Source organism: Labrus bergylta, chromosome 19 (genome assembly GCF_963930695.1).
Source record: "Labrus bergylta chromosome 19, fLabBer1.1, whole genome shotgun sequence".
Classification (NCBI taxonomy): Eukaryota; Metazoa; Chordata; class Actinopteri; order Labriformes; family Labridae; genus Labrus; species Labrus bergylta.
In genome coordinates this window covers 19,060,721-19,072,184 of record NC_089213.1, presented here as the reverse complement: position 1 = coordinate 19,072,184, position 11,464 = coordinate 19,060,721, and the positions used below count along the sequence as shown (strand labels likewise).

The window sequence follows — 11,464 nt, the reverse complement described above, 5'->3', positions numbered from 1 at the left end:
GTCAAAGGCTATGAGTAACAACGTATAACACCCCTTGAATTACAATGGAAAATACGAAAAATCTAATAAATAGCCGACACACACTTATAATTTCTATATATAGCCTACACACACTTATAATTTCTATATATAGCCTACACACACTTATAATTTCTATATATAGCCTACACACACTTATACTTCACTTAGCACACTTAAGTAAAATGTGCACTTCATAGCTGCTAAGGGTATTATTTTTAGCTTTGATAAAGAATAGAGAGAACTTCAGTGTTTCATTTCAGTAGTAAAGGAGATATAATTGAGTTGTATCGAAATGTAAGACAAAGAGAGACAGAGATAGAGATGAAACGTAAGCAACAAAATTGAGACAAAATGCACTTAATGTTTCATAGAAATACACTGTAAAAATAATTCATGTTATTGTTAATGTCTTTTATTCATATTTGTATACTGTATATTTTGTTATCATTTGTTGTTCAAAATGTTTTCTGTACTGCTTTGGCAACATAGATTGTTGATCTGTCACGCCAATAAAGCTCATTTGAATTGAATTGAATTGAATTGACAGGGACAGAGAGAGAGACAGGTATAGAGAGAGAGAGACAGGTATAGAGATAGACAGAGACAGGTATAGAGGGATAGAGATAGAGAGAGAAAGGTATAGAGAGATAGAGAGGAGTGGGCTTGTAGTTGGAGGGCTGGCTCTCGTGCATTCCTCGCGTGTGTGTGGGCGCGTGGCTCGGTCCTTCCCCCCCGGTGCACCGACAGAGAGAGACAGAGAGACAGAGAGAGGCAAAAGGCGGAGGAGGAGCAACGGACCTCACAATCAACGAGTGAACAGACGCGGGGTATACAGCGGTCGGTCGGTCGGTCGGTCGGTCGGTAACCGGCAGAAGAAGCTCGCGGAGGAAGACTTCAGCTAACGGTAAGATAACGGTCATTCTCACGCTGACAGTTGACGCAACGTCCCGTCGATTAGCTTGATCAACGGTTAACTTCGAAACGACGTCGACACTTTATATCAAATCTTCAAATCTTCAAGTGTCCTCTTTCTGCTTAACGATGTTTATCACTGAGGGAAACACACGGCTGAGAAAACACTTAGTCTTAAAGTCAACACAGAACACGACTAGATGAGATCTGGGTAAGTGTCGCCTCTCTGCGGGGTCTTCATTTAGTCTCTTTAATTCTCCTGTGTTAGACAACAATACTCTCAAGTAGTCATTTTTGTTTCGCTTCGATGTTCGTGTTCCTGTTCGTGTATAAATGTGAGTTTAAAAGCTGGTTTAAGTTCGCTGGTTGCGTTAAGAAAACGCGTTCCCTGTTTGTAGCTCCGGCACAGCGCGGTGACGTTTTCCGTCTCCCGCGGTCCACATGCGGTTGACAGCACGGTGAAGTCCCGGAGCAGGAGGTCCGCTCCCTTGCCCTGGTGTGTAAAAATAGCCCCGTGTGTCAGCTTAGCCTTGGTCACGGTAATGCGACACATGCGCTCAGACACCGGTTTTCTGAACTCAAGAAAAAGAGAGTCCCGGTGTTGCTCTGCATCTGTCCCGGTATGTGGGTCAACAGGACGCTGCAAAGTTGTGCATGAAGATGACACCTTTTAGTCTACTTATCGCATCCTCAGTTTGAACTTATAACACAGTGTGTGGATCTGGATAGAGACTGAGCCATTAACTGTTGTGAGCATTTTTTTTTTTTGTGTGTGTGTGAACTAGCCCTTTAATAAAAGCACTTTGTACCCTATACTGTCTCTGTTATGTATGCAGGTATTTCCCCCATCTCAGCTGCAGAGCGTCGCAGCTGTCGCACCCACAAGTCTCTCTGGTTATTGGAGCGCTGTGGCTGCCCAGGTGGCGGTGACTCAAAGGACAATGTAACCTAAATTTCACATGTGCAGCCTACTTTCTTTTCTGCTCTTTTCTTAAGGTGGAGGGTAAAATAAGTTATGCCCTGTTTTTATTTGATGCAGTACTAGGATGGGGATAGAATAAAACCTGCTCAGCATGAAGATATTTGAGCTGCCAATGCAAAAGAAAGATACACAAACATAAAACACTGGTAAGTAAAATCTTTCAAAAACCTTAAGAGGAATAAGGAAAAACAGCCCAATCACAGGCTTTGGGGCACATCATGCAGAGATTATGGATAAATAGCATTTCAGGCTCCAAGTTTGTCTCACATTTTTAATTATTATTTTAATCCAATTTGTCTCTAGCTTCATCATTTTCTGATGAGCTATGGGCTGAGGGAGAAAACATGAAATCCCCTTTTAAATTCATCTGCGCTCTTAGAGACCAGAAACAGCTTTGTGTGGCTTTGGCAGAGACGCTTTCTATATTTTATTTGAAATACTGAAGACAAAGCGCTGTGTCTTTAGAGGCAGTAGGGCTGATGATTACAGCTCTGGTATTGAAATATAGATTTTCAATGGTTTTAATTACAAACAGGATTCTTCAGGGCTTAAGCACTTAATGTAACTTGGGTAAGCGGACAATGGCCATCTAAAGTAGCTTTTGGATACTTTCCCCCTGGCCTGCCTGTGTGTCAGTGTAGATGAGCCAGGCGGCTTATGGCTGCAGAAGAAACGTCTCCTGGTGAGTAGGTGGCTCTGAGGCTGAAGGCTTCGGGGAGCGCAGCAGATGGATGAAGATGTAGCGGGTACTGGCGCTCCCTGCCTCCCGCTGCCATCCGTCACGCGCTAATGATCGTGTCACACCTTCTCCCCGGGCGGGCGGCCGCTTCTGCAGCGCTCAGCTCAAAAACTAGTAACACTGCTCAAATCCCCTCTTCACGGCCTTGGGCTGAAAAGACCGGAGACAGACTGCTCTGCGAGCCTCTTTCACTAATTCTCCAGTTCTCCATCGCTTTCCCTCACCCCTCTTCACCTTTAAAGTCCCTGCAGACTGTTTCCTCATCTCTCTTCATCCCCTGCATCCCTTGCCGCTCCATTCATCTTGTTTTCTCTACAGTGCATCTGCTCCACATCACTCTCCTCCCGTTCGCTTATGTCATGTTTCTGCTCTCTGCTATTGCTCAAAATCCACTGCTGATACTATAGTTCACCACCTGCAGGCTTTCTATTGTTTTCTAACATTTTTTCTTTGATTCTTTTGATTAAAGGAGATGTATTGGCTTTTTTTTTCTCACCCATCCACTCTGTGCGGTCCAGGGTCAGGGTTGGTTACAGCACAATCCACATGTAGCAGCCTGTCTGTTTTGCAAAAAGACGCCTCAGCAAGAACTAACCAACAACGCATTGGGGAGTCTCACAAGTCATTATGTCCTGTAGAGTGTTTAGATGTCTCCTTTTTTCTTCCCATTGCAGTGTGCAGAAGCCGAACAAGCTGAGATAGTGATTCAGATTGACTTCAGCGTCTTAAAAGCTGTAAAACAAAAACAACAGCAACTGTAGATTATTTTCTTATAACAATTTCAGGTATTCATTTTGTTGCTCTAAATGTAGATGGTTATGCTATCTGATCAGTACCGTAAACTCACATTGTTTAAAACACATCATCATCATAAAAAGTATTGAGTATCACATAGGGTTCTAAATTTAAACATGATATTCCAATTAAATACCAAATCAACTCAAGGGGAGATTTCAGACGCCACTCCTCCACACAATTATACGATATTATTCCGGGGGGAAACACTGCTGAAATTAATTGTGTTGCATTGAGGCGGTATGGGAAGTAAACACCACTTTGGTTGCACTTGGACTGACAGGGCCTTTTTTTCTTTCTTTTTTTTCTCAACTGCCATCATCTCCAATCGGGTGTTAAATAACCATGTTATGGGACTCAGCGTCCTCTGAGCTCGTTATGCTGTCCCAGGTGTTACAGGAATAAGTGTCCTCTTGAGCTCTGTTGCAGCAGTATGTGTTCCCACTGAATGCAGTCGGCTCCTTTCTAAAAGATGGTGGAATGCCACTTCCTCTTGTGGCGTGTGTGTGTGTGTGTGTGTGTGTGTGTGTGTGTGTGTGTGCGTGCGTGTGTGCGTGCGTGCGTGCGTGCGTGCGTGCGTGCGTGCGTGCGTGCGTGCGTGCATGTGTGTGCGTGTGTGTGGACGTTTTTGGTCTCAACTCTGTTCTCACCACCGGGATCAGAGACTCAGCCTGGCATTCTCGGAATATATGTGCTGGCGGATCGGATGATACTGTTCACAGCTGCTGTTTCTAAGAAAAGCTTGAGGACACACACACACACACACACATACATACATAAGACATGCGTCCACATGAGCTGCACACATGTAAACACACATGCAAACACCAGATCCATGCACAGTGCTACATGTTATCGTCACACATGCAAATGCGCACATATAGTACGGTAATACACTTTAAGCAGCAATTAACTGTCAGCCCAGGAAATATTTTGGGAAGCATATACAAAAAGAAACAGCTTGGCTACTTGTTTCCAGCAGCTATTCTTCTATGCTATGGCAACCGATTGATATGAGTATGTGTGTTTGTGTGAAACAGTGTAGCGGCGTTTCTGTCGAACAATGACCACTAACACTGTTTTCTCTCCTGTGCTTTCAATCCCTTCAGGCTATTTTCTGTTGACCGGTAAAGAGCCAGCAAAGAGACGAACAGTAGAGAAAAGCGAGCACGGGTGGAGAGGATAATTGCATTTCTGGCTGCCCCGTGGGAACATGGGATATATGACCTCATCATTCACCTGTGAGGCTCTCCAGTAAACAACTCCAGATAGGTAGAAACAGAGCACACAGACACTCTCACAGAGGCAGATGCAAATGACACACAAATTCAGACTTCATTTGGGTAAACACTCTCACAAAGCATCATGTCCATGTGTTGTGTCCATGTCTTTGTTTAGAAGAATGACTGAAGCCGTTGTAGAAAGGGCGGATGTCCTCTTAAAACCCTGTGATGTGACATCATATGACATCATCAGTGACTCCTCCCCTCCGCCATGTCTGTCCCTCTGCAATCAGAAGGAGGACGAAGAGTGTCAACATGACAGTAAGAAGCTGGAGCAGCAGGTGAGTGAAACTAGATAAACCCATTTCTTTATACCAAAACATGAATTTACCACGTTCAAATTATGAAACCTAAATGGCTTTTCATGTGGTCTCTGTTTTGACAAATTGTGTCCTCTCTCGCAGAAAATGTGCAACCAGGTGCACCCAAAGAAAAAGGTAAAGGTAAGCTAAAATAATGCAGCCTCTCATTATTCATTCTTACTGAAAAATGGATTGCTTTAAACTCTATGAATTTATAACAACGTTTGCGTGTGTGCATATTTCAGGCCAAAGGAAAGTTAGTGCGGAGTATGGCTGTCTGTGAGGAGTCCTCACCTTTTGAAGAAACCAAGGTTGCACACATACAAACACAAACAACAAGATCGCCATCCTACTCTTGATCATCACCGCTCTCATATTACTCTTTATTTTCATCCCTCTCAGGCATCTCCGGACGCAAGCATCTCATCAAGCTGCCATGACAACGAGAGGACTTCCTGTAAGGAGGAGGAACAGGAGAAGAGCACCGATCCAAAGAAACATCCACTGTCCAAAGGTGTGTTTGTGTGTGAGATTGATATCTCATAAAAGAGAGACAACAGAAAGCAAATAAAATGTAATAAAATAGGATTCAGTGCCACTATTTAGATGTATTTCTCCTGGGGTGTTAAATATTGCAGTGTGTTTTCATCTTTATTGTCTGGAATTATAACCTGCCCGTCTGTCTGTGTGCCTGCTTATGTTGCTCTCAGAGTCCATTCTGGAGTACACTGACTCCACTGGCATAGACCTGCACCAGTTTATCGTCGACACTCTCAACAGGAACCCCAGAGACCGCATGACGCTGCTTAAACTGGAGCAGGACATGATTGACTTTATCACAAGCGATAGGTGTGTGCGTGTTTATGTGAAGGAAAGTGTATAACCTTGAGACCTTCAACAGGATGTTTACCTGCTTCAACAAGCTGAAAGAAAACTAGTTTGCTAAATATTGTTAATGGCTACACTTTTATGCTAATTAATGACCTGTTTTCAGCTCATATATTATAACTCTGTCTTATTTAGTGCCTTGATCAATATATTGAGCCAGTTATGTTAGTGTGAGTGTGTTTAAGCCACCAAGGATGATGTTGGACTAAAGCCAAAAAATACAATCAGTCTCAATCTGCCTCCTCTATCGCCTTCTGTCCTCTCTCTCCTGTTTGTCTCTATCCCCTTCTCACTTTTGTTTGGTGCACTCTCGTTGAGTACCTGTTTTTTACTCTTATCCTCTTGTCTCCTTTCCCCCCATTTGCTAATTTCTTTCCTTCTGCTTTCCCCTGCATCCTTCTTTGTTTCTATCTCTCCCAGTCCCTTTAAAAAGTTCCCTCACATGTCGTCCTACCACCGTATGCTGGTCCATCGGGTGGCGGCCTACTTTGGCATGGAGCACAATGTAGACCAGACAGGCAAGTCTGTCATCATCAACAGGACCAGCAGCACACGCATGTAAGCATAATATGTCAGTGAGTATGTCCCTTTAAATCCTTCCTTTTTGTGTTTGATTGAGTGGTAACAGTTTTTTCTCCTTTCCTTTGAAAGACCGGAGCAGCGTTTTTTGGACGAGGTGCATAATGAGAAGGCAGAAGATATCCATCAATGGAAAATTATTTTGAAGAGGGACTACAGCTCAGATGACCAGGTCCGTCTATCCTCTTGTCTCTAATGTGGCCTGTATTTGTTGAGTGTGCTCTATAATTGACATTCATCACATCCTACAGCGTTTCAACCAGTTCTTGTATTTTTTCCTCACAGATCAAACTTCACCCTTTACGGGAGAGGCAAACCAAGTCAATGGAGGAGAGAGAAGAGGAGTACCTAAGAGTACGTGACAGAATCTTCAACAAAGAGGTGAGACAGGGAGGGTGAGAGAAAGAGAGACACACATCCAGATATGACATAGAGACAGAAAGGAGACTCACTAATTTCTCCACTGCACTTTCACAGCCACCCTGCACCCAGGAGAGTGCCCATGCAGAAACCAGGTAACCTTGCCTCCAGTATATTCTTTCCATGTGCCTTTTCAGCTTATTATATTTAGATGAGAACATTAATATATGTCTGTGTGTGTGTGTGTGTGTGTGTGTGTGTGTGTGTGTGTGTGTGTGTGTGTGTGCAGGGCTGTGGAGGAGTACAATCCATATGCTGAGACCCAGAGGAGACGGCAGCTCTTCAGGTAGAGCTCTGTCTGCACAGATGCGAAATCATTTATCATCTTAATCCGGTCAGCCTGGCTGCACCAGAGCTGTTCAGAGTCTGCTGCGAGAACAAAAAGAGGACCTAGATTTGCTTTGTTCTCTGGTAACAGAGTTAAAGATTCCTGGAAATTGTGTGCATTCTGAAAGAAAATAACTAAAGGGAGTTTTTTTTTAACTTATTATTATAAATAATTATATAAATTTATTTTCAAAAGCTTTTTTTTTGAGGCAGGAAAGAAATTTGCAAAAGGACCAGAGTGCAAAATGATCCATTTTTAGGAAGACACGAAATTTGTTGGTGAATGTAGCACAAATCTTCAGCTATACATAATCTACAGCAAAACAAATGCTGTCTTGTTCTTGTTCAATTCTGGATGCGCCTCTCAGAGGGAGTCGTGACAGCTCAGGCTCAAGTTGGACAGGCAGCAGCAGGCAGAGCAGCACTGAGACTGACTGTCGCTACAGCAACGATCCCCGACCTTGGAGCAGCACGGACTCTGATTCCTCCTACCAATGGACAAGTCCTGCTCCGAAACAACGCCAGCCTGCCAACCCCAGCTGGGACTCACGTGGTTCAGGTGTGTAATATTTTACTTATTTTACTTTTCATCACTTCTTTGTCTCACCTCCAAAGTGTAAATTCAGCCGTTGAGGGTGAGACTCTCGCTACCTGTGTACAAGCAAACTTCTTCACAGATTTCCTCACCACACCACACTCGAGAAAAATCACTGTTTATAAATGATTCCTGTTCTTTATTCATCAGCATCTAATTAACAAAGAAAGCAGTGCAAGTTCTTATGGTGTGAAAATTTAACTCACTCCCTGAACCTTCACATCAGAGCTGTAAATTTTCACACAACACCTCCAGTCGTCTTTGCATATTCAGGGAGAAAAACATGTCACAGCCGAGACTGCTCTAAGGGACTAGAAACAGTATGTTGTAATCACAGACAGGTGTTGAATGTTGAGAACTTTCTCAGAAAGTTGAGTTTTAGGCATGAAAATTATACTCTTCCTCTTCTCTTCGTCTTTATTTCCCCCCGAGCTCATAGAATGCCCTCCAACACACTCTATAAGTAAAATGTATTCAGTTTTGTTGTGGAGTTAAGGACTCTGATTTCTAGACACTGTTTCCTATTGTAACTGTAATTTATATTGTTCTTTTGTTTTTGTGACTGATTATTACAGTTGTTTGTTCCCTTTGTCTGTTTTAATGTTCTTGTAATCTTGACGGCATCAGAAATATGGAAAATGCCAATTTCCTTATTAGAATTAATGATGGTTTGAAATTAAATAAAAAGAAAAACTTCTCAACTTCCCTCCCTCTGCCTCTCTCAGGCTCCGTCTCTCTCTACAGAATACCCTCTACTTGTCCGCATCCAGCTTCTCCAACAATTGATGAGCCTGCTGCCTATATCATGGAGAATGGGATCCCGCCTGGAAGCATACTAGTAAACCCACAAACTGGTATATAACAAAATCACACACAGCTGTAAGATAGTAAGACAATAATCAACACAAACATTCTTCACACTTAAGTCTCTGACCTCTCAGGGCATCCTTTCCTGAACCCTGACGGGTCCCCTGCTGTGTACAACCCTCCAGACAATCAGCAGCCAATCAGGAGTCAGACACAGCTGCAAAGTTCTCCACCACAACAGCAGGTAACACAGATCCACACATAGCACAGACACACACTCACACCCACACTCAGAAGATGCACAATACGTCCGGGCAGACAAACATAACTGTCTCTGTTTGCGTCTGTATCTCTGTCCCATGTGTCTCTCGGGTGATTCAGTACTCGTCTGTGTCTTACACGGCTCCACAGATGTTGCCTGTCTCTCCCTCACAGCCATACTCCACAGTATGTATCACCGTACAGCCAACAGCTGCTTCACAGACTTGTCTTTACAGTGTACAAGTGTTTTTGTCTTCATTGACATCCCGTCTCTTGTCCAACAGATTGAAGATCTCTCCTCGCAGTTTGCTCATGTGAGCTGTCAGTCAACAGGTGAAGCTCCGCCTATCTACCCTCCCAGTTACATCTATGCAGCTCCTCCCCCTCCTCCTCCTCCCCTTCCCAACCCCACCAGCTACTGCCAACCCTCACCTCAGGTACAGATCCACATTTGCTTTTCATATTTTTGAACATTTTATGTATTCATCTTAATATTAAGTTACTATAACTTAAAATAAGATGTTATTTAACATGTATTAAATCATTTGAAAAAGTAATAGTAAGAATAAAGCTGGTATTTTTCTTGTCTTCTTTTGAAGTTGCCTGTGTATTACTATGGCCAGTACCCTACCTCAGCTCAGCACCCATGCAAAGCTGTCTCCCCCAGCCAGCACATCCACAGTCAAGCAGCACAACCGACAGGTACTCACCACTTGTGTATTTGTATATGTTTGTTGGTGTGTGGGGTCTGTGTGAGAGGTGGAGACTGACACTTACAGTGGCAGTAGAGGAGGGGGCCGTTACACTGTCAGAGATGTAGTCTGAGGGTCTCACAGTGAACCGGTCTCTTTTCCTGCTGCTTCTTGTCAACAGAGCCACGAACATTTCAAGACTGTATTTTATTGGAATTTTAACTAAGAATTGTTCTTAATGAGCAGGAATCTTAAACTAGTCTAAACAATCGTTTGAAAAAATCAGTGACAATTAAAACACAAACTGGAATCAATCCAATGGGAACAGAAATAGAAGTCAATGCATCAAAACCTGTTTTTGCCATTCCCCGAGACGTTTTTTTTTTGTGTTGTTGTATTGATTGCTGTTGTATAAATGCCTAAATGATTATCAAAATGATTGCAACAAAACCATCCCTACCACCACTTCTGCATTAGTTTAATGTCATCTTTATGTGGGCAATTAAGAAAAAATAGATATTGTAAACTAAACATTATTCAAGTCCTTATCAGTGGGCGATAGAGATTACTGCAGTGATTTTATGTAAAAGCTGCATTTCTTGTTGAATATTATTTGTTAGTTTAAAAAAAAAAAAAAAATCTATTTTAGAATATTATTATCTTTGGCACCCTTTTCCCATTGGTTTCTTCTGTGTGGACGCTTCATATTGCTCTGATTACAACTCTTTTCTTTGTTCAAAAATAACTAAAACTTTCGTGTAGCTTTCACTGAACAGATTGCAGTTATGAAATAAATTGTTAATAATCTTTTAATATGTGTTCATCTGTGTGTGTTTGCAGCAGGCTATGCTCCTGTTGCGGGGGTGCAGCAGTCTTCACACACTCAGGCCCAGGCTGTGCTGGGGACCTACTCACCGATGGCCTCTCGTCAGCGTAGCATGGTTCAGGTATACAACAACAAGCACCTAGAGGACTCGTTTGGCTTAAGCCTTTAGCAAACTCCGCCCCCAAAAGAAGCGTTTCAGTTCACAAAGTGCATACGACAGCAAAATCTTCCTCCACCTTCACTTCTTTTCGTTGTTCTCTTTGCAGGGAGGCGTCTCAGTGTCCTACCCACAAAGTAAAGTTGTTAATGCGGTCGGTGGAGACGCAGGGTACTGTTGCATGGTGCCCCCACCCTCCCACCACGGCAGCTGCCATCCTTCCAGCTGCACCAACCTCAGTGGCCCAGCCTGGAACGCACAGTACTGATGGCGCCTCTACGGACGATGATACTTTTAGTTCTTGTGTGATCTCGCACACACACATACACACACACACACACACACACACACACACACACACACACATATACACACACACACACGCACGCACACTCACACACACACGCTTTACACAAGCACCTTTTTTTTTCACTCCCTCCTTACCTACACCCGCCTTCTTCCTGATGATACCCACAGGGTACGTCGTTCACACTCTTAACAAGCATGTTCACACACACACACACACACACACACACACACAACCACACACACACATACAACCACACACACACACACCAACCACACACACATACATACACCAACGCACATGAAATAAATGTCCTACTGTACCAAAGCTTAATAGTGTATACCAGAGCTGCTGTATTGAATGCATAATTTATATACACAAATGGAGTTTTATATTGATATTAAATTATATATTGTGTTTTAAGGAAATGCACTGTGTGAAGAGAATAAACTGCTGTGGCTAAATTGATGATGTCACATTTCTATATTAACCTGGCTCTTTGTTTCCCTGAAATGTTGATGATGAATCTGCTGCAAGTGGGTGCAGGCGCAGAGTGATACATACACACACA

The 11,464-nt window shown here is 43.1% G+C and overlaps 1 protein-coding gene across 7 annotated transcripts; it reads left to right on the top strand.

Annotated features, from left to right (window-relative positions):
- Nucleotides 1-742: 742 nt before the first annotated feature.
- On the top strand, nucleotides 743-11,383 carry arpp21 (cAMP-regulated phosphoprotein, 21). Of its 7 annotated transcripts, XM_029276957.2 has the most exons (22): nucleotides 745-925; nucleotides 1,770-1,876; nucleotides 1,973-2,061; nucleotides 4,559-4,721; nucleotides 4,848-5,013; nucleotides 5,137-5,175; nucleotides 5,280-5,345; nucleotides 5,437-5,548; nucleotides 5,745-5,883; nucleotides 6,343-6,480; nucleotides 6,574-6,673; nucleotides 6,787-6,882; nucleotides 6,979-7,016; nucleotides 7,151-7,207; nucleotides 7,617-7,807; nucleotides 8,569-8,697; nucleotides 8,785-8,894; nucleotides 9,032-9,097; nucleotides 9,196-9,348; nucleotides 9,511-9,613; nucleotides 10,444-10,550; nucleotides 10,696-11,383. In XM_029276957.2, the coding sequence occupies exons 5-22, from the start codon at nucleotides 4,852-4,854 to the stop codon at nucleotides 10,852-10,854; spliced, it is 1,965 nt and encodes a 654-aa protein (XP_029132790.2). In that variant the 5' UTR covers nucleotides 745-925; nucleotides 1,770-1,876; nucleotides 1,973-2,061; nucleotides 4,559-4,721; nucleotides 4,848-4,851; the 3' UTR covers nucleotides 10,855-11,383. The 7 variants fall into 7 exon arrangements, with proteins under 7 accessions (XP_065804593.1, XP_065804594.1, XP_065804595.1 ...); XM_065948521.1 differs by lacking the exons at nucleotides 1,770-1,876; nucleotides 1,973-2,061 and having other exon boundaries at nucleotides 743-925; nucleotides 10,447-10,550; XM_065948522.1 differs by lacking the exons at nucleotides 1,770-1,876; nucleotides 1,973-2,061 and having other exon boundaries at nucleotides 744-925; nucleotides 5,137-5,169.
- The last annotated feature ends 81 nt before the right edge of the window (nucleotides 11,384-11,464 follow it).